Raw genomic sequence first — 21,966 nt, forward strand, 5'->3', positions numbered from 1 at the left:
CCCAGGTGTTTCGGATCCATTATGACGGCCCCACCCCACGTTGATGCCTGAGGCAGCACCAGATACCGAGACAATTGAAGCTGGTGTATCATACATTCATTGCCGTTGGCACTGCGCTTTCATCTTCACAGTAAATAACTGCACACAAAGATGTCGGACCAAGCCTTCGATAGTGCTCTGTATGTGGTTCCCTTCCTATTCAGACTCTCCACTTCCTAACAGTACATCTCAGGGACCTCCTCCGACGCCTCAATCCCAAAGACACCGCAAAGCATGTAGACCTTCTCTGCCAGCTGGCGCCTTCGCTCACAGAAGACCTTCTCGAATCTGTCGACGTACCGCTCGCTGTCAAGAAGTGCCGGAAAACAAAGCGAGACTTCCTCTGTTGTGACTACAATCGGGATGGGGACAGCTGGAGGAGTCCTTGGAGTAATGAGTTTGAACCCCCAGTTGCAGATGGAGAAGGAGTTGTGCCTAGCGATAGGGTCAGGAAGATGGAGGTGAAGGCCAACGAAGCTTTCGACGTCTATCGTGAGCTGTATGCCACACAACCAGAGGCCAATTCCCCAATCACTGGCTAATGTGAGGAATACAGGTACTATGAAGGTGGCATCTCAAGTGTATACTTCTGGGATATCGATGATGGTTTCGCGGGCTGTGTGCTGCTCAAGAAGTGTGAGTTCCCTTCCCAGACTTTGTGCGCATTCACTGATCTGTCTAGCTGTCTCGCCCTCCGCTAAAGGTTCCGGTAGTTGGGACAGCATCCACGTATTCGAAGTCCATGACCGAGCGCGATCCGCACAGTATAAACAGACGAGCACAGTAATTCTAACACTAGGAACCGACTCAGAGAATCTTGGGACGCTAGACCTCAGTGGAAATATGGTCAGACAAATCCAGGAAGATAGAGCTGTGGAGGATGATGGCGGTCATGTCGCCAATATAGGGAAGATGGTTGAAGAGATGGAACTGAAGATGCGGAATTCTCTACGTAAGTCTATCTATCCATGGCCCATCGTAGCAGCTACTAAAACATGTACAGAGGAAGTCTATTTCGGCAAAGCCAAGGATATCGTTGGTGATCTGCGAAGTAAGCCATTCTCCGCTGTCGTCAATCATAATGCTCATCATGAACTCAGGTATTGCTCCGCTAAGTGAGACAAATCGCGATCGAGCCGCGCATCGAGATGTTATAAGTAGTATGGGACGGTGATAAGACGTGCGAGCGATCTACGTGCTGCTGCGTGCTTGCCGTTGCGACTCCGTGTCGTGTAGCGGACACGAGGCTACGCTGGAAAGCGTAAACAAAGTTGGCAAAGTCAGAGCTCATTCCATCACATTTGATATGAAGGATTTGTAGGCCTCTCGAAAGGTTTGCACACTTTCTCCAGATCAGAATTGCTTGACAGAACTCTCGTCTCGAGCTTTTTTCAACACGCGTCTCTGGATCATACTGCATGCCACTTTGATCTTCTCCGATGTGAGCTCGACATTTTCGGGTTTGAAAGGCGTGTAATGATGGCCAGTGATCTCTGTAACCGCGTCTATCAGATGATAATCGTACAGCTCCCATCCTAAAAGTCTGCGCTGACGATGCACATCAACCCTCATGACTGTGTCCTTGTCCGCGTCCGCCGGAACAGGCACGGACTCCTCGACACGGATGAGAGCAGTCGGTGGAGGTACAATGTCTGCCGTTTCGTTCCATTCTGGGATCTTCCATGTTTTCAGCATCTCGAAAGTGTTCGCGAATGAAGCCGTTACGGACTTCTGGGTCGCTGCTGATGTGTACGAGTTGAAAGTAGGCTTGTACTGTGCAACAAATTTCTTGTCTTGACCCGGGGCCTGAAATGGATATATTGTATCAACCATGACCATGCCCTTGACATCAATTTCTGGATCGTCAACTAGTTGCCGAGCCATTTCGAGCGCAAGCATCCCTCCTAATGACCACCCTCCTAGGATAACTGGACCTGAGGGTATGACTTTCTTGATTAATTCAATATAGTGAGTACTCATTTCCGCTAGTCCTCCTATCCAAGGTTCGCCTGAATTGAAGCGCGGATTGTGAATACCCCACACATCTCGTTCTAGGTCGTCTAAGAAATGATAGTCGAACGTTGTTCCCCCACCATCGTGCATGAGCACCAGTGGTATAGCATTCGTACCAGGACTTGCTTCCTGGATGCTTGTCGGGTTCTCATCAAACATGTTTCGAGTCCAGAAGTTGCGTACTGTCTCAGTAGTAATTTCGACTAATTCCAGATCTCGGTCACCGGTGTATCTTGCTTGGCTGCCGCACGAATGTGAAGGAGTATTGGAGACGTTCAGTAGTTTAGAAGCTGATAAGTACGTCGGGATAGAGAAGACGTTCAGTTTGAGTCTGCACACCCTTCGAAAATGTCCGCTTGGAAGAGTCAGTGGCAATCTCCGCTTTCATCGTAATCGCCGCGTGAGATGTGCGCACAGGCCACCTCTCTTGCTACGCACACCTTCTCTATGTATAGCTATGAACCCGTCTTCACTCTTCATCAAAAGTGTTCGATCTCATCTCAGATTTCCGTTGCGCAGGCCGGCCCGTCGGGCTTGCACGTTCTTCGTTGGTGAAATGGTGCATTTCAACACGAATTAGCACTGTTTCTGCCCAGGCATACACTTCAAAGCCGGACAGACGTGTGTCGGAGCACGGAAGCCGAGCCGGAAAGCGACACACTCACAATCTTCATGTTGACGACTAGCTACACATATTCGATCTACTCGAACCGGTGCACTGGAACACTATCGCACCATACGAACTCTGATAGGGTCTGTCCGCTTTCGGTGATCTATTACAGGCATGATGCACAAGCCCATCTACCCAGGGGTCACGAAGCGGAAGCAAGCATGTCTAGGATGTCGGACAAGAAAAAAAAAGTGTGACGGTCAACGCCCGTCCTGTACTCCATGCAAACGCTGGAACGTAGTCTGTGACTACAATGAGTTTCCAACGGTCAGGAATGGAGGACCAACACGACCCGACATCGCACTAGGCATGCCAGGTTTCACAGTTTTCACAGACTTCTCTCATAACTATCATCAACACACTGGGAGTACTAGTTCGTCACTTCCCGGGTCGCAAGATAGCATGAGTACAGAGAGCTCCACCGTATCGCATACAAGTCCAGAATCCCTGGACTATTTGAGCAATTCGCCCGCAGATAAGGAGCCTATGATACCACCACTGAGCCTAGTATTGGAATTGTTGGATATTTTCGTTATCAAATACACAAGATTTCTCCCTTGCTTTCACCTCGAGTCTCTGAAAGCTGATGTGAAGAGCGGCGAGCTACAAAGGTTCTCTTCATCATTGTTATTCGCCATACTTGCTATTGCGGCACCGCAGCACTCGGAACGAAAGGTTAAAGCCTCTCAAGCTATCTGGGCTTCTACTGCAAGTTCATTGTATGATTCTACGAGCCATGATGCTGTACCGCCGCTACGAGTTCTGCAAGCCGCCGTTTGCATTGTCTTCCTATCAATATCTAGGACAGACTACTCGAAAGCGTGGCTTACCTTGGGTAAAGCCTGGCGACAAGCTTGTGCAATGGGGTTTAATCGCATTGATGCTACATCAACAGGACCGTTGGTCTTATCGCCAGGACCCCTTAATTCCCGTGAGCAAGAGGAACGGCGACGAACTATGTGGACTTTGATGTTGCTTGATGGTGATCATTCCTATCCATCGGGATGGCCTACCGCGATTGATGTAAGACAAGTGGTAGTACACAAGCCTATAAGCGACGTAGCATTCAACCTTATGAGTTCCGAGTCCTCACTACCTCGAGAAAACGGCGACATGCTTCAACAAGTTTTAAAAGCCTACGAGACTTTAGGCAAGGCAGTTCAGCACGTATACGTACTGCAACGTCCAGATGACTTATATGATCACTTTTTGAAAATGAAACAGTTAGTGCGGCAATCAGACTTGATTAAGGAGTCGTTACAGTTGTCACTTAATGAGCGGCATCAATATTTACAGCTTTGCTACGTTGTTTGGGCAAGCCTCATAAATTCCGCTACGATTATCCTTTTGAATCACCTTAGCGAAGAAGATTGGGAGATGATGAGAGACTCATCAATACCCGAAAAAGAACGTCTGTCATCAAACACATGCTTCTCTAAATGTGTTGCAGCAGCTACGGATGCAGCAGAGATGGTCAACCACATATTTGAAACTTCCTCACCTGATATCCTCCTCAATCCACACATCGCAGCAGCTATATACATCTGTAGTCGCCCTTTGCTGATCACTTGGCACGAAACGCAGGACTCTATTTACCGGCGGGGTATCAGCACGTTCTTACACTTTTGCGATTGCCTCGCGGCTGAATTCCCTCCCCTCGGAAAGAAGTTCAAGGCTGGTATCGAGTTTTGTCTGGGTGAAGATGAATTCGGGATACAGGAAATGCGCAAGTCCGGCGCCAAAACGAACCTTGCATTCTGCAGTGTATGGTTTGAGCGGTCTAAGTTAAACAGCGACTCATTTGTGCCAGGCAAGATACAGATGAGCAAACCCTAAGCAAAATCGAACTCTGAAATTTGGATGTTTGAGAGATCACATGGTTACAAGATCATGTTTGCAATAGCGATACAGCGATCCTGACGAGCTCCCGGGGATCACGTATTGATTAGCAGAGTCTGTTTTGCTAACCCACAAACCTACTCACTGTCGAACAAACTTAGGACCCCAGGGGCTGTTTAGTTATAACAAAAATGCAGCACCCTTGATTGGAACATGATGGGAAACTACCTAACTGTTCGCCAGCAGCCTTCCTCCGTTGGTATGCAGAACGACCCCAGTCACAAATCGATCCTTCATAGCGTATATGTACGCCTCAGCCGTGTCCTCTGGCTTTCCGACCTCCTTCAGAAGCGTCTCAGTAGTCATCTTCTTGACGAATCCTTCTTCCGCCTCCGATGACTTGAATGATGACCACAGTTCTGTCTGTATCGCACCAGGTGAGACTAAATTTACTCGCATCGGCGCAAGGTCCACGGCAAGGGCCCTCATGAGACCTTCGTTGGAAGCACCACGCAAGGCCATCAGGGTAGCTCCTGGCATGGGTCGATCAGAGTTGGTTCCCCCTGTCAGAGTAAATGAATTACCCGGGCTCAGGTCCATGTATTTGGGCAGGACCTTGGCGAGCATGAGTGGAGCAAGTGTGCGTACATTTCCACTTGCTTGGAAGTCTTCAGGCGTGGTATCCGAAAGTGGTGGAACCCGAAGCGCGTCTCCAGTGGTGAAAGCAATATGATTGATCTTGCTATCAGTCGATACAGAGGCAAACAATTTGTTTAGGTTCGACTCCAGGTTGGCGGTATCGGATAAATCGACAACATGGCCCGTGATCTGACCTGACTGGGTATTCGGGTAAGACTTCTTGATTCGTTCGATTGTCTTATTAATGCGGTCCTGGTTCGAGCCTGAGATAACAACCTTGGCCCCATGCTCGACAGCCGCTTCGGCGATACAGAAGCCAATGCCAGATGTTGCCCCGAACACAAGTACGTGCTTGCCGGCAAGCTTGTTGAGATACTTCAGTGGTTGTAGAGACATCTTGAAGTGCTGTAGTCTCAATATATCATAAAAAGATGAGATGATTTAAGCGGTGCAAATTCATTCCACATTCTGATGGGCCCTACTACTACTTATACTACACATCGGACCAACATTCATACCGATTCGAGTCGAATTTCTCATCAACAGCAGCGAGCGAGAACGGACATAGCATGACGTTACGACTCTCGATAATCGGCTGACTAGCCGTTGGTATTTGCGTGATTACAAGACTTGGGGCGGTAATTGAGGTCTTTTCGATGAGTACTTCGAGAATTGCTTCCTATTTGGGAAAATACTAGGCGGACCGCCTAGCGCCTATTTTGACGGACACGGACCCGGACGTCGTCAGTGCCAAGCCCGATCGAGGTAGAGAGATTTCAGGCATTAAAGCATCAACCCGGTCCGGGCCGGCTGCAGCTGCGAGTGAAGAGGTCCGAAGCCCAAGGATCAAGGGTCAAGAGTCAAGAGTCAAGGGTCTTTGATGTCGACAGAGCCTGAGCTCGAAACCGGCCAAGAAGGAATGAAAGTTACATTATAGTACAGTATCATTAATTAGATAAGACAGGTGGCATGTCTGTATCTATCTTAGCGCGTTGCACTCCACCTACTCAGCACTTTTCAGCATGCTACAGGACTATTCAGCACTCCGCCTGGACTTTCTACATACGTCTTTGCTCCGGTTTGGTTGGAAGCATATCATTCACCCACCCCGCATGGAACAACCAGGGTGCGTAACATCCTACTCTCCAACGCACTCTTGTCGAGGGCGTTCCCTGAGTTCTTTCATGCCATCTTCCACTCTCACCGTCATCAGAGATGTCGTCAAGTTCAAAAAGAAGCCGTAATCGAAGTCCAGGCTGGTACCACCCGCAGACTGACAGTTATCTATTGTCTAAAGTACCACGAGAAGTCCGTTTGATGATCTGGGAATATGTGCTAACAGGCAATGACTTACTTGTCACTCAAACCAAAGCGCCTGTCTTGCTGGAGCGTAAAGAGCCTGGAAAGCGCGCCTACCACTACTATCCGCTGAAGTCGACATATCTGGGTCAGGTCCCTGTATCAGATGATCCGTTCCACGTCTGGAACATTGCCAAGCGTCTCAACACCGAGCCTCATCTTTTTGACAGAGGCCAGTCTATCCTTGCCTTGCTGCTGACTTGTCGAGCAATGTACGTCGCCCAAGATCCCGACTGCCCCAAAGACATTCATGAGTGCTGACGATCAACGCAGCTACGATGAAGCTGCTCTCCTTAAGCAGCGCAATTTCAACAAAGGAAATCATCTTTACTTCGTAGGCATGGCTGCTCTTGAACAGCTCTGCCGCACTGTGTCTCTCTCCAAGCTGCATGGCAACGCCTGGACCATCTTCCCCGACTCTATGATCTCCTGTTTCCTGGCTCGCTTCAAGCATCCACAGCAGGCTATATGCTCGCGCACGTACGCGCACCACTTTGATGACCCTTCATCCGCTTTCGCTGAGGTGCTGTGGAATCGTGTAGATCGGCGCGCATATGGGAAGTCGCGTCATGTGAAAGCATTGCTGTCGATCAAAGAGTTTCCCGAGTTGCCCTTTCCAGCGGAGACGAAGGTGGATGTCATCCTAGGCACCATGATTGGCGTGGCCGACGATGAAGTGAGGAGGAAGAGGGATTTCGGGCTTTGTTTCCAGGTTCTTGTGGGAGTGCGAGGTGATGATGTCTTACCACGCTGTGCGCGTGATGCTTGCTGTTCGCTGCTCTCCAGTCCTCAATGACCGTCATGACCCAGGCAATATTCTCCTCTTAACGTTTCTGTCCGGATAATTCTTTCTATAAGCGCAGGAGTAGATAGGCGCTAGGGACCTCGTTGTATCCACACATCCTATAATTCCACTTCATCTCAAGCAAGCCCATAAGTGCATAGCATGCTTTACATTCGCAGAAATGTTTCACGAAGCCCACTCATTACTCAAGTATTCAGCACCGAAGCTAGATGTGTTTACACCCATTAAGGGACATGCCAACCATCATAAGATCCCCTTTACTGCCTTGTCCACCCTCTGCCTAAGCAATCAAAAACTGATCGCTCTGGCTTTCTAGAAACTTAAGACAGTCATATCAGCCTGGTGTACCACAGGTCCTCAATCTCTTCCCTCGGCACGCACGTCTCCATTCTGAGTGACTAGCTCGGCAAACAAACCTTTTAGAATAGAATGTGCATATTACTCAGCGCGGAATGGCCTATAGTATCGCTATATACAAGGTCTCCTTAATGGGCTAATGAGTCTTTGAACTTGGTGTAGTACGCATATAGTGTCTTTGATTGCTACTAGTTCTCTGCAGAGTAGCCCTTGAAACAAGTTCCCGTGAGAATCTTGTTGAATAGGTACATTATAAGTACCACTTTATCCCTCTCTCTGTATATGAATTCAGGTTACGAGCAATGATGTCATCTACAACTTCTATGGTATAACCCCTAGTCGGGTAAATTATGATATAAGGGCTCAGTTTACTAATGGTAGATGAGCACTTTAAGTCTTAGCTATTTATCTGCATATTTTAGATATATATCAAGTAGATAGACTAGTAAGTATAGGGAATATTTGAAGCAGTTGTATACTTCTTCATACTACTAAAAGATCTATAGACGAATCTCATCTTAGTTTTAGTATACAGTCTATAATATCCTCTGCACCGGACAGCTGGGTACTGGAAGCACCAAACTGAGACTTGAAATTTCCGTTCCCAAATTCAGTTGTAGCTAGAGATCAATTTCAAGGTTTTGCTCAGTATATACGACAAACCTACACTCCCCGAGCTATTACAAGGATGTCAAAGGTTTCTGATGAGTGATCATTTCAAATTTGGGATTTTCTGATTGCGAATCATAATGCGAATCATAAGTGATGCGTCAAGTACGACTTGAGAATCTACTAAGCTATCGTGACCGGAAATATTCATATAGTCTGGCTTATACGCGATTCAATATGTAGACAAGTTCACTTTTTACAAAACCAAGATTCTCAGATCTGGCTCGATGGCATCACTCGATACGTCACACATCGCCCAGGGGGCAAACTTCCAACGACACCCCTTATCCATCTCCTTGAAACCTCTTGCAGTAACGCTCATCATTACAAAACCCTATGATTATAATACTACAATCATCCATTAGCAGGAAATGAGCTTAACCACGACCATGTGTTTCCGTTAAGCGGTCTGTGGTAGATGCTGTTTGACTTAGCCTTTACACTCGTCTAATTGGAGACTATATAACGCTTCTGAGGATTTCTATCTACCACGTAAGCTAAGCTGTTTATTTCTACAGTTTTACTCCACATGTCCACCGTGTCGATCATCTATATAAAGTACACTATAAGTCAACCGTTGTTCACTTGTGCCTGTACGTGACCTACTGTTTGCTTCACTCATTTGTTTACCCAGCCTTGTAAGGTGACGCGGTGACCGTGTGATGAAGGCAGGTGGTCATGGACGTGATTCTCAGAAGTCGACCCGGCACTCTACGGCTCCTCAGACCACTATTTAAGCAGGCCACTGTCTCTTCCTTCCCCTCGAAGTAAGCTCAAAGGCCTCAAGCAAACAAACTAAGCGCCATTGAAGGTGCTTGATTGCATCCTGTTGGAGGTCGATATAATTTGGGACGTTGTTGATGCTTGCCTCCAGATCTATGCTGCGCTCAGGTGTACTTAGCATCAAACACGAAACCACATTATGTTGTTTGGCACGCCGAAAAGTGCGGTAGTCCATGCTTTTGCGCTCGATGGAGGTTATGCTGATGCTGTGCAGCATGTCCAGTGATTGTAGCTTAACAGTATTCGGTGTGATAATAAAGATCATCAACAAATCCACGGAACTATGAATATTTAAAGAGACGCTTGTGCCTCGGATGGGAAAGTCAGTTTTAGCCACCTAATGCCCACCTTAGTGAATGAAAAGTGAAAGTCCAGATACGATGATACGTACGTGATTACCCGGCGCGTCATCAGAGCTGCGCTAGGCAGTATATATACCACTCCTTCCTCTCCTCCTCTGACCTTTTCTTCTATGCATCCAGCATTCTCTTAGTCTCGAAATGATAGACTTCGAAGCACACGGAAATGGATGGTGGCTCCCATTTCGGACATAGATGGTGATATGATGTATGTGTCTTGATCATGACTAAGTACACGCATGGCGCCTTCTGTTGTAGTCCACAATATTGTCCCTGCTGGCTCATTATTGCTGCGCTGATGATGATTATCTGTCTTACACGTTAAGGAGTATCAGTATTCGACCTAAAGATAATATCCATCATCCCGAACAAGGTAAAGGGAAGGGAAAGCATATATTGTCCTTGTAATCGCTGTAGCTAACGAGGCTTGTAGTTGTGCCAGTGTATAGGCACGTCTAGATACGCCACATTCAGCATCAAATAAATATACGTCATAAGGTTTAATCAAAGAGCCATAATAGGATTCCACTGCTCATGATAGGAACCATGCCCGAAGTTGACTGGAGCTTGATCGACCATCTCCCTCGTAGATACATCTGTCGAGCCAGCAATATAAACACGGTCAGGCAAGAATTATTGGAATTGAATGTAATTACAGACAGAAACAATCATGATTAGCAGCTTGGCAACTACTTTAAATGTTTCTGCAAGAATTTGAACAAACATTGCTCAAAAATAGCCTTGGTTCATCTGGCGTCCTGAATCTCCGACATGAAAAACTTTTGTCCGGCACTCTAAAATGTATGCTATCTTTGGTGGCAATCAATCTTAAGGGTCATTACGATCGGTCCGTCACATGTGCATACCCGCGGGCTTACAAACTCCTGCCCAATACTGTGTCTGCTGCAAGGCCCATGACACAGAAATGAAGTCTATGATACATGACGGATGCTCCCCGATGTCACATGCCAGAATACGCCTGATTTAGTAGGGATATGGTTTAACGTGACAGAAAAAAGGACCATTGTCTAGTGTATGAGTAAAAGGTACCAGAATCGTATGCTTAGAATCCTGTTGATCTGTCATCCGCAACTTCTTCGGCGATCTTGTGACTCGAGCTGTGCCTAGTAATATTTCACCGAGACGTGCATGCTAAGGATAGCGGTATGTCTATGGAGGACGCAGGGCGATATGAGCTTGCACCGTCACGAGGAGAGAAGGGAGATAGCAGAAGTTTCTCCGTCACGGGGTGAGCATAACCAGTAGTGTTCGTAGAGGCTCACCAGGGTCGTAAGTATTGTATGAATGATAATCTTCGACAGGTGATGGTGTGCAGTGAGTTCAAACAGCAGGTTGGACTTACAAGAGCCCTGTCCATCGACCGTATGTGTGACTGAACAGATTCCATCCGGGGCCAGCTGCATATATTAGTCCTTGCATCTGCATGAGAATCGCTGCACGGGATATGCTGCATGTCCATTTGATTCTGGTCATTGAGACCGGCTGGATGGCATTGTTTTAGAAGAGGTGACTTTGCCATATTACAGCTTCCAGTCGCTAGAATGTAGTCACGATTGCCCTGGTGAGCTTTTCGAGCATGGGACGATCTTGCACTGCATTGAGCGAGCGCTCTGTGCCTACTGCTATACCCACGAGATGTCTGCGTATACGAATGCGATACAGTTCCGAAATCAGCTTACGCCATACGCCTCTTCTAAGATTACTCCTATGTCTATGAATGCATAATCAGCGTGCATTCACTTGCGCGCGCATTATTTTTCCGGCCACTCGACCTCTCAAACCATTACGGATAGGCTTGAGGCTTTAGCATATACATACGGTGGCACCTACACTTGAAGTAGTCATATGGGCGATAGAGCTTACGTGTGCGACACGTCTGTAGTCAACGAACGCCAGTACACTATCGTACGCTTAACGAGAGATACAGAGCTAGGAACTAGTGTTACCTGTTATATTATACAACAAAACCAATTACACAGGACGTAAGGGCTTGATGGTGCAGCGGTTCGTCTCAGCGCAATAGAAACCGGCAATTTGAGAACTCATTTACAATAAGAACTTCCCTATCCAACTAAATTTTGTGAGGAGTAAGAATTTCTGGACGTTGGACGTATGTTGAAGGGGATAACTGAGTCGGGTGTGAATATTCAATAATCATTTGCCTGGGAGTGTAGATGCAAGTCTATCTGACTCTCCAGCTGTCAGACTGCATGGGTAATCAGGGCGTATCAGACTTCTTCATGGACATATATCTAGACGTCGACTCAGTAGCATGCTGATTTGATGTTGGCGGTGAAGTACTTGATGCTGACATACTTCTGATAGCGAAGGGAAGCAACTATGCTAACACTTTGACCCGTAGATAGGTTTGTAGGGAACATCGCCTAAGCGAGTCAGATCTTGCGCATTGAGCATATGCCCGATGTTGTCGACGTCGGTTCCCAGCTGGAATGGATGCTCGCTCAACCAAAGACAATGTTGAACAAATGGATTCTTCTTGTATGGGAACGGTACATTGTCACGCTATGAAAGATGAGCTTGGGAGCCAGTGGCTTGATCCGAGCTACAATAATATCACAGTCTAGTATAGGGATGGAAGTGAAGTTCGTTCTGGATGCAAATGCGTAGGTAGGAGAATCTCTATCGTCTATATTCTAAGCGATGACCGATGAATATGAGGTAACGCATGAATTGATCGCAGCCTGTAACAAGTTCATACATTATTTCTAGCGCTTCACTTTGCATATTTTCTGATTGCAATTCACATACGTGAGACGTGAGGTTGTGCAGATGGGGGCGAGGTTACCGATTTGCGGTCGGTCAAAGTCAAACACTAATTAGATCCTGAAGGCTACCTCGTCCCGTAGCCTTTGTTTCAAGCAGTTGATTTCAAGACGGAGGATTCAGGCTAAGTAGTAGGATGTATAGTGAGCGAATGGAAACGGATGGAGGCGATGCGGTGCCTCGGTAAGTTAGTCCAGTCCAATATGATTTGATGTTGTTAAATGATGTGATGAAAGTTGGATTGCAGGTGGCTATGAACAACGAGGAGACTCATGTGTAGTACTTGTGTACTTCCGCCAACCATTCGGCGGGGCCGCGTCAGATTGGAAGATAGGCGATGCATTGGCCTGTTTGTTCGTATAGCATGATGTGCCAAGAGCTGACTGTTTCGGGGTCATTAGCTATATGTGGGGCGATGATCCCGTATAGTTGAGATAGGCTGACATCTGTAACATGTAAGTCGGTGTTAGCAGCAGCGAAGCGGAATAAAATTGGACCACCACACTTAGAGTAACAGACCTTACGGTGTTGACGATGTTGGGCGGAGACGATGCCGGCTCGGAAAGTGAAAAGTGAGGGAAGAGCTATTAAGGGCTTGCTTATCCTGTCTAATATCAAAGCACGTGCATAATAATGTATTATTTAGACGAGCTATATCACAACTAGCGTTGTAGCCCCCTCCCCGAAGTAGTAATCACTGCGTGGACGAAACTTTACTAAACTTTAATTGATTTGGGTTACGACCATTTCGCTCTATAATATAAACTAATACACAAGTGACGCAACCGGACGACTTACGGAGATCCCCGTGCAACTCCGCGTAGAGATTTGTCTTACCGTCTCTCAAGCGAGAAGGCAAAACTCAAGGATGCAGGTAAATGAAATTGATGGCTTTGACGACAGGGACTTCTGCTTGCATAACTCTCCTGCCATGTCTTATCTTCTCCACCAATCGAAAGCCGGGCAATCTGAGATTAGATGGAACGATTCTCAAGACGCGATGGGTCATGTGTTAGTGAGTCTAAAGTATTAGCTCGTCCGACGCTTGAAGGGATCTGTTGCCCTATATGAAAGTAGGGTGGGGCCGTGAAGGATTACCGGAAAGTTGGAGTCTGCCCACGGCACTAATTACCCAACCACGCACAGCCTCTTCTCTTACTTACTTATCAAGAGCAGGCGCACCTGAGTCTCGAAAAACTCAAATTTACTGTGCTTCCATGGATTACATATATCAAGAAACGATGTATAAGCCCTGGAAGCAGTATAGGCCAATGCCATCAAAGTTAAAGACTCGCTAGACGAGACGACTTTATGCAGTCATGCTTTAGTTGTAGTCCTTAGGTGCGACGGCGGTCAACCCTGGCCAAAGCGTCCTTGTAGCGAGGTCTGAATGCTGGCTTTGAAGAGAAAAGCCTCACACACCAGGTCCTTGGAATCGTGAGTTTTTTGACTGGCGGATATACTTGAGCTGCAGCTAACGAAGTACCCTGACGCCACACCTGATGTTATACGCCACATTGGGAAATCCTAGATCGTGAAGACGTTGCACTTGAGGCCCACAGTCGTCGGTCGCTCTTACGGCTTACGCAGAATGATTACGCTCTATGGGGGACTTTGCCCATTGCTTAAAGTATCTTGTCCGATTATGAACGTGGCAATATGTCTTAGTCTTTATCACTTCTCCCATGGTGTTGGCTGCTATAGACAAAGTCGTGGAATTTAGTTAGGTAGGTGGTGGAGCCAGGATTGTCAGATCCCTAGGAAGAAAAATGTACGAGTCATATTCATTCTGCATAACGGAGGATGTGCCGGGATGAAGCATCTAACTGACGAGTCCTACAGGGCTCTTCTTCGGCGGGACCCTTATTACTTGCAAAGCTTCTAGTCTCGGCTAGTTTGCCTCAAGATAGATTTTGCGCTTTTGGGATCTAGCTCTGACGAGCGTTAGTCGTGAAACCGTCCCTCCAACTTACGTCTGAGGCGTTGGTCCAGAAGTTTCACAGCGGCTATGCCGTAACTCAACCTCAGATTGGCGCATCAAGCGCGCTGCATGCCCAGTCATGGCTGGCACGCGCGGCAACAAAGTGATGCATGCTCAAGACGGATAATCAAGAATGAGACTTGTAATTGGAGCAATGCCTGATCTTGTGATAGCAACACGAGTCGGTGGTTGATGTGGACCGTGTGGACCATGATGTTGATCTCCAGTACTGTTACTAGTCTAAATAAGAAGCGAGGTTGAGCATGGCGGTCCATGGAGTTTCGAATAAGAGAAGTTAAGAGAGACTACTGCAGCGAATAGAGATGTTGGCGAATCGAGTCAGTGTTGCAGGTAACGTTAGATCAGAGAGTAGAGAATGTTACTAGCATCAAACCATTCCCTAGCTACGTAAGCCTCTATCTATTTTTACAGGGCTAAGGTAATAATTATTTATCATACACGAAAGCGGAAACGTGTCTTTGTCCACGAAGAATGCCAGCTAAGAGTGGAGCATCTGCATCAAATAAATTCACATTCCAATCATGAATGACCTATATCAGGCGTCATGTATGGTATGGGCGATAGTCGACACATTGCAGCAACTGAGACGTTGCAGCAAGTTTGTGTTCGCTCATTGGTTTACTATTATCTCAAGGTGACTGAAAGATAAATGACCTCGGGACTTACGTCTTACTTTTGCACTACCGGCTGGCGCTAGTAATATAGTGCTACTACCTTGTATAGGTAGTCTCCTACAAGCCACGCAACCGGCGCTTCAGCGTTGACCCGCGCAATCTATGATTAATAGAGTGCTGTTATAACGTGTCCTTGTCTATTGCCAATGAGTCGAATTGCCGGTATATGCATTGCTTGGACCGTGCTGCGGCACAGAAGGCGAAAACGAGACATATTTCTGCAACGAGACATATACATTGCAAGGGTGCCTCGTTTATAGATGTTCTTTTGATCGGGATGCTTGCTGAACACGCAGGCGGGTATGTGGCGTGACTGACAACAACACCGTCAGGTTTTAGATGTTGCATGTTATTGCGTATAAAAATAAGACATGAGATAGGCCTGGAGCGTTTCAGGCAGCCAAGGCTTGGTCATAATACGACGCAACAATTATAGGATTGGCGACTAAATTGTGCGTCGGATGTTCAAGGAGTTGGATTGGAATTCCGCTGCAGATGCAGTGTCGAGGAGCAAAGTCTATCCAATTGCGCGGTCATGCGTTGTGTCTGTACTATGTTACACCGACATTATACGTGCAGACCCAGGCTGTAATAAGAATACTTTTCCCACACGTAAACACAATGTGGGGGCTGGGGGTGAGAGTGTGGATTGGCTGAGGCAAGGAGCGGTTTCGACGCTCGCACCCGCAAGGGTGAGCGTGATGATGATAGGATTAATAGACTTATATCTGCGAAACCAAGCACTGTCTAGATTGAGGCCCCTTCGCTTCTCTCTTTGGGCTGGGCGCGAAGTGGAGGCTGCTAATTGTGCCCAGGTCCACACTTATTAGTCCTGCGCCTTAATAGAATGCGAATGCCCTAGCAGGGCAGGCTCTGCGGAACATGACGGGGATTGACTAGCTGTATCTTGGAACATAATGTCATTAGTGAGGCATCGGATCGCCATAGCATTGTAGCGCTGTACAACTGTATCCAGTATCGACGGTGATGATCCTTGTTGCCCTTTGCCTTTAGCAAGGCGGCGATGTGAATCACTCTAACCACGCCACGAGACCAAAACAATTGTCGGCTCGAGTGCTCGAGTCAATGAGAAAAGGAGGCTATCTCATCTGCGATCTCGATCGCGATCGCGGCGTGAGGGAGAAGAAAAACAAGATACAACAAAATGATGCATTCTTGGAACACAAACACATGTCATGCTGATACCCGCGAACTACAACCTGGTCCGGCAATCGACAGAGGTGTTCGTCCCGTGGCGCCGAGAGCTGGAGATGCTCTGTAGTAGCACTAATGAATTGTAATAGGATGACGCCGTTGGGCTGATCCCTGCATGCACACAGTATCCTAAACACTAAAGCCAACAGGGGCCCCCAATAAGGCCCTAATTGCTAATAATTGTATCGGTCGGCGCCTTGCTTGCTCTTGCTCTTGGCGGCTTTCCGACTCTCGCTGTAATAGCCTGTAAAGCCCCTTGTCCTTGTCCTTATCCTTGGTCTCCCTGTCGGCTGGTAATGGTAACGTTCATCATTTCATGTATCCTTTTTTGCCTTCCTTTTACCCTATCCAGCGCATAATCACTCACTAGACCGACATTATCCATGCCCGTGCAGCCCGTATTATCTGACCTGATCATCGTGTGTCGTGCCAAATACAGCATCCGCTCGGTCATCCTTACTATGTGCCTAATCTGCTCTAGTCTGCTGCTGCTATATTCTCCCTTTTCTCGCCTGGGTGCACAGTAATACAGCCGATATCTCTAGGGCTAGGTAAATTTAGAACAATGAGCTGCTTGACTAGCTTCCCTCTTCGCTATTTTCCCTTTTGGAAGTATTACTCTAACATTCTTTCTTCCGGTCGATCGTTCATCCCATCACATCCACCAGTCCCACGCATGCACAACTCAACTTCCTCCATAGCTTTGCGTTCCCTTACTCCCGCTGCCTTTTACTAGGTATTGGATCTGGATCTGGCTTCGCGTATCCATACTTGTCAACTCCCGCTTTCCGCCTCGCTCCCGTCTCTGGTTCGGTTTCGTCGCCATGCGCACGAGGAAGTCGACGCTCACAGAACAACAACGTGCCGCACACGGTATCGTCAGCCCCCTGGACACGCAGAATGTCAACACCATACTTGATGACTCTGCGTACTCTCCCGCCGGTAATGACTACGCCGTAGCGCCGCGAACCAGAACCAGGCGCGCAAGTGAAGCTATTCATGGGCATAAAGCAGCCCCAGAATACCCGGAGACACCAGCACCTGTATTAGCACCAGCGGCAGCAACGGCGTCATCATCATCATCATCATCATCATCAACATCAACATCATCAACATTATCGTCAGCAGCAAGAATAACGACAACAACGACTACAGCACCACCATCATCCGTCGAAGTAATCTGCTCTCACTGTAAGAATGGAGCCATTGGAACCTTAAAAAATTCATGGATCCGAATGGCCGATGAATACTTCGAACTAACAGCACCGGGTTCATGGACTCCATCTTGGGGATCGAAAATACTCCAAATCCAAGGAGACACAGAGTCGATTGCAGGGCTCAACCACTAGTAAGTTGACGAAAGTTGTTTCCTTGACTCCCGCCCATCAGAACCATGACTCTGGGAACAACCTGGCGTGGACACGTTCTCCAAATCGAGTACAGAGAATGAGGAGCTTGCGGCACAGTACAAGATCACGATACAGATCCACACGTCCAATGTACGCATGCTTCCTGAATCCCTACGTGCGATTCACGGGAGCGGCGTTGCGGGAGCGATCTGGCCTGGGTAGCAAGCTTCTCCTTCTCATGCACCCATTGTAGCATACGGCGATGGCATGTTTGGCTACCGAGTCTGCAGACGATGCATTGCTTGCCTCATGTTTCCATTTCCATTTGCGTTTCCCATTTCCATTCCTACCCTGGCACGCCTCGAGTACCCGGTACGGTCCAAGCGCCGGCTGTTCCTCAGCCTGAGCCAAGTGATTTTGTCTGGGACGGATCGCTCTACTATTACTTCGCTTTTAGATTGATTTCACTAGTCCCAATTTCACACACTCCACTCCTTTCACTACTTTTCACTTCCTGGTCCTGACCTTAGCACTTGACTTTGCCGCTATAGCACAAAATAAGCTCTGAGGTCGGGACTAACACTCAGCCCTTATCCCTTTCTACTACTCTGTACATAACTATACCCCAGCCCACCCTTATCAGTGCCTTCTTTCCCTTTTCGCTCCTTCTAGCATTCTTTCCTTTTCAAGTGCTAACCGACCCCCTTCTTGCGCAGCTCCAACTTCGAAGTCTACGCTTGCAACAATCAGAACTGTATATCCTATTCGACAGACGACCAGCACCTATTCGTAACGTGTCTTCCTTTACAGCGCAAAAAATACGGCCGGTAAGTTTCCCCGATCAAGCATGTGCCTTGATCTCTGCATCTTCTATATGTCACTGGACCAATAGATGCATATCTATATCCTTTGTTCTGGCTATAAGACCAGCAAGAAACATCTATTGGTTTGGTTTCAACCACTTTCCCCAGACAGAGAATGCTTTGTCGTTCCGGCTTCCTTTGTGACTGCAATATTGACTAACCTGCCGTCCGGATTAGTCGCCAGCGTTTCTTTAAACTTCGTGATATTAAGTTACAATGCCCTGATTCCGACGCATCTGTAGAGCCCGTCATCATGGAGGATCGCCGCCAGCACCAACTTTCCGAACCGAAAGCCCACTCGGTAGCATCCAGGCGCGAAGCCACCATGGAATCCCTGCCCCTGCCATCTACGAGGCCGGCGTCGCAGGCTCAAGACCAGAAGACTTCGCAAGAACAGCATCCCCAAGGTCATGTACGATCACCCTCACAAGCTTCTGTATCCCAGAAGGGTGCAAACTCACGACAGATATCTTTACAGTCGCCACGAGAACGTTCTCAGCCGTATCCAGCGGCACCTCCGCGTCCGCATCCAATGTCCAGCAGCGATATACAACAGTATGATGAAGCATATCACTCTCCTCATCAACGTTATCGGGAAGTACCACTGTCAAACGGGCATCAACAAAGTAATGGACTACCCGTAGGACAAGCATGTCCAGTAACCCAAAATCAGTATGCTATTCTCATGGATGCCAACAACCGAATTCAGAGTCAGACCAACATGAACATGGCTGCATTAGATCAACAGCGTAGAGACGTGCAAAAGTTGCAGAGGCAGCAAGAAAACTGGTCTCACGACGTGCAACGCATAGACGCAGCCATCTCTAGGTTTGCTGAAGAATTTCGCATTATGCAGGAAGTGCTCGATCAAACACGAGCTGAATTGCGTCATAGACCCATACACGCTCCGGCAGCGGTAACATCAGCACCGGCAACGTCACTAGATGCTACCACCATCGAGCTGTTCGCGAGAAGTCTAGAGCAGATGAGGCCCAAACTGGGCGAAATTGAGGATATGAAGATTCAGATGCAGATCATGAAGGAACGAGTCGCGCGGTTGGACAAATCTGCATCAGCAGGACTACCACCGAAGCCCGAACCCCTGGCACATAGTGCTTCTTCACCACAGTACGTTCCAGCTCGTGAAGCTGTTGGTCATGGGCTAGCAAGAGATGTCTACCACCCCGTACAGCCCATTCCTAGAGTACACACACCAGGCTCCAGACCTGAGGTTCGCCAGGAATCTCGTCCAATACCAAGTTCAGCTCCAGCACCTACAGGCCCTTCTCGCGACTCTCCACGCTCCCATAATCTGTTGCCACACCAGCAGCAGCATTCACAATCCCATCACCAACATCAGCCACGAGAAAACAACCGCGAGCAACCTCATTCGCGTGTGTATTCACATTCCAACCAACACTCTCAATCCAGCTCACATCCGCATCCAAATGGTCATGCCCACCCACACTCGCACTCAAATCAACCTCATCAGCAAGCGCAGCCCACATCACAGCATACATCTCAGGCAGCTCACCCACTGCACCGGTCACAGTCAGCACATAGCCATAGCCATCTACAGCCATCAACGCGACAGTCGATGCATGGACAAGCGCACACACAAGCAACAGTCGTACCAGCCCCGCAGGCTCCATCATCTCATCACCATACTGAATCAACACATATACATAATCGTCCACCACCCCCAACATCACAGACGCAGCTCCACACACATGTACAATCGCATTCGCAGCTGTCCCCCCAGTCAGGTCCTCGTGAACATGTCCCATTGCTTCCACCGATGCAATCACATGAACGAGTGGGTCCACCACCACAATCTACTAATCACGAGCAATCACAATCACAACCACATCCTCCCCAACTTCAAGCTCACGGTTATGGTCATGTTTCGAGTGCCGAGCCGCTACGCAGAACTGAGTCCGAAAATTCACGATCTGTGGGAAGTCAAGCTGCCCAAGCAAGTGGATGGGTCACCGTAAATCCTAGCGCAAAGCGGGGTCTTTCAACTGGATCTGAAGGGCGTACAGAGTTCCCAGGTCATAGCCACTCACCAAAACGACCAAAGCTAGCTACCCTGGAGCCACGCAGTGAAAGCCGCGAATCTCGCTCTCATGGTCACTTTGACAGAATGGAAGGAGATCAATCAGGTATGCGGGGTCATGCACATAATTCATATGGAGAATCTACGCCAGCCCGTTTCATCGCATATCAGTCCACACAAGAGCATCCCGGAGAAGATCGATGGCGACCAGACTCACATCGGACTGCGCTTCCCGAACACGACATGCATGCGGGCTTTAGACGTGGCGGAGGGCGTGGACGAGGTCGGAAGAGTCTTCCATCTGAATTCAACACACCTGGTCATCAATGGGAAAACATTGAAGGGCCGGGTGGCCCAGTTGGGCCTTTCGGATACTACAACAGCGTATCACCAGACACCAAGAGTACTGCTTTGTCCGTGCGTCGTGACTCCAATGGCAATGTCATACCGGTAGCAGGCCACGTATCCATGGATGCTTCGCGAATGCAGGACCCGTACGCACACACGAAAAAGACAAGGACCAAGCCTGTTCGCAACTCTGACGGCATACTTATTCGCAAAGATGGCAGGCCAGACATGCGATCACAAAGCAGTGCGGCGAACTTGCGTAAAGTTCATGCCAGAAAGGAACAGGAGAGGGCCGAAGAATCTGTAGGAGATTCTCCCCCTTCAGGTCTGGCGTACAATACGACGCACACACCGGGTTCACCAAGCCCGATGCCCGCGTCAGAAGGAGTGGATCCCCACGCCCATGAGCGGCACTCTCAGATAATGGAAAAAGTGTTCCCCAACGGTCACAGAGGAAGCAGTCAAGGTGCCGACAGGTACTTCCAGCAAAATGGATCACCTCATAAACTTACCAGTGTAAACGGCGTGAAAGCAGAACCTAGTGCCAGTGAGACAGCAAGCCCACCTCGACCAATTGACGCTAAATCGCCTGCGAGACAGCTGGCAGAGATCTGTGAGGACGAACAAGATACATCAAGGAACAATGCCTCAGCAAAGAGTGCAGAGTCTTCCCAGGAGCGCGAACAGGATAAGACTGTATCAGGCGACGGACCGCTCCCAGTAACGCCAGAAAAAGTTTCAGATGAACCGCCGGCATCTCTGCCAACCCCTATTGCGGAGCCTATGATGAGCAGCGAGCCTCTAGAAGTCGCCGCATCGGCTTAGCACCACCGCTCAGCGCTGTATAGTTTCCTTGGTTGAATTTTGTATTTTTTACCCTGGTTTAGTAGCGGTTTCCCACGAAGCATAATATACCCCCGGCGTACTGGATATTGTATCTGTTATATATATCCTTGTCGCACTTTCGATGGACAGCGAGGCAGTAAAATTCTTTTAAGCTAGATGCTATGAGGCACGAGGGTATATAAATCAATTGGGGAGAACTTCTTGGACATCTTCAAGATTCGAAGTCTGAAGCGCAAATATCTAGACAACCTGAGGCAAATAGATAGACTGGTT

General features: G+C 48.1%; 6 protein-coding genes across 6 annotated transcripts; 4 read left to right on the forward strand and 2 right to left on the reverse strand.

The window, feature by feature from the left end:
- Positions 1 to 150: 150 nt before the first annotated feature.
- On the forward strand, positions 151 to 1,213 carry EJ05DRAFT_493771 (F-actin capping protein beta subunit; the record flags this gene model as incomplete). Its single annotated transcript, XM_033746140.1, has 6 exons — positions 151 to 179; positions 233 to 538; positions 596 to 675; positions 722 to 991; positions 1,043 to 1,090; positions 1,140 to 1,213. The coding sequence occupies 6 exons, from the start codon at positions 151 to 153 to the stop codon at positions 1,211 to 1,213; spliced, it is 807 nt and encodes a 268-aa protein (XP_033599174.1).
- A 179-nt stretch (positions 1,214 to 1,392) lies between these two features.
- On the reverse strand, positions 1,393 to 2,211 carry EJ05DRAFT_502216 (alpha/beta-hydrolase; the record flags this gene model as incomplete). Its single annotated transcript, XM_033747220.1, has 1 exon — positions 1,393 to 2,211. One exon carries the CDS (start codon positions 2,209 to 2,211, stop codon positions 1,393 to 1,395), a length of 819 nt encoding a protein of 272 aa, XP_033599175.1.
- Positions 2,212 to 2,524: 313 nt separating this feature from the next.
- Positions 2,525 to 4,712, forward strand: EJ05DRAFT_74770 (uncharacterized protein). Its single transcript, XM_033749950.1, has one exon. It carries the CDS (start codon positions 2,837 to 2,839, stop codon positions 4,556 to 4,558), a length of 1,722 nt encoding a protein of 573 aa, XP_033599176.1. The 5' UTR covers positions 2,525 to 2,836; the 3' UTR covers positions 4,559 to 4,712.
- On the reverse strand, positions 4,549 to 5,698 carry EJ05DRAFT_477815 (NAD(P)-binding protein). The gene has a single exon (XM_033744318.1). The coding sequence runs from the start codon at positions 5,594 to 5,596 to the stop codon at positions 4,790 to 4,792; it is 807 nt and encodes a 268-aa protein (XP_033599177.1). The 5' UTR covers positions 5,597 to 5,698; the 3' UTR covers positions 4,549 to 4,789.
- A 929-nt stretch (positions 5,699 to 6,627) lies between these two features.
- On the forward strand, positions 6,628 to 7,576 carry EJ05DRAFT_74774 (uncharacterized protein). The gene is made up of 2 exons (XM_033749951.1): positions 6,628 to 6,771; positions 6,861 to 7,576. The coding sequence occupies exon 2, from the start codon at positions 6,900 to 6,902 to the stop codon at positions 7,353 to 7,355; it is 456 nt and encodes a 151-aa protein (XP_033599178.1). The 5' UTR covers positions 6,628 to 6,771; positions 6,861 to 6,899; the 3' UTR covers positions 7,356 to 7,576.
- A 9,191-nt stretch (positions 7,577 to 16,767) lies between these two features.
- Positions 16,768 to 21,966, forward strand: EJ05DRAFT_477817 (uncharacterized protein). The gene is made up of 4 exons (XM_033744319.1): positions 16,768 to 17,576; positions 18,294 to 18,404; positions 18,618 to 18,852; positions 18,919 to 21,966. The coding sequence occupies exons 1-4, from the start codon at positions 17,053 to 17,055 to the stop codon at positions 21,670 to 21,672; spliced, it is 3,624 nt and encodes a 1,207-aa protein (XP_033599179.1). The 5' UTR covers positions 16,768 to 17,052; the 3' UTR covers positions 21,673 to 21,966.

The sequence above is a fragment of the Pseudovirgaria hyperparasitica genome (assembly GCF_010093815.1).
Source record: "Pseudovirgaria hyperparasitica strain CBS 121739 unplaced genomic scaffold EJ05scaffold_11, whole genome shotgun sequence".
NCBI classification, from domain to species: Eukaryota; Fungi; Ascomycota; class Dothideomycetes; order Acrospermales; family Acrospermaceae; genus Pseudovirgaria; species Pseudovirgaria hyperparasitica.

Bases quoted from the DNA above. Each gene is read 5' to 3' on its own strand.
- EJ05DRAFT_74774 (XM_033749951.1), top strand. From the start codon at position 6,900: ATGGCTGCTCTTGAACAGCTCTGCCGCACTGTGTCTCTCTCCAAGCTG.
- EJ05DRAFT_477815 (XM_033744318.1), bottom strand. From the start codon at position 5,596: ATGTCTCTACAACCACTGAAGTATCTCAACAAGCTTGCCGGCAAGCAC.
- EJ05DRAFT_74770 (XM_033749950.1), top strand. From the start codon at position 2,837: ATGATGCACAAGCCCATCTACCCAGGGGTCACGAAGCGGAAGCAAGCA.
- EJ05DRAFT_477817 (XM_033744319.1), top strand. From the start codon at position 17,053: ATGCGCACGAGGAAGTCGACGCTCACAGAACAACAACGTGCCGCACAC. The intron at 17,577-18,293 runs GTAAGTTGACGA...CTTCTTGCGCAG, and splicing joins ATTGCAGGGCTCAACCACTA to CTCCAACTTCGAAGTCTACG. The intron at 18,405-18,617 runs GTAAGTTTCCCC...CGTCCGGATTAG, and splicing joins CAGCGCAAAAAATACGGCCG to TCGCCAGCGTTTCTTTAAAC.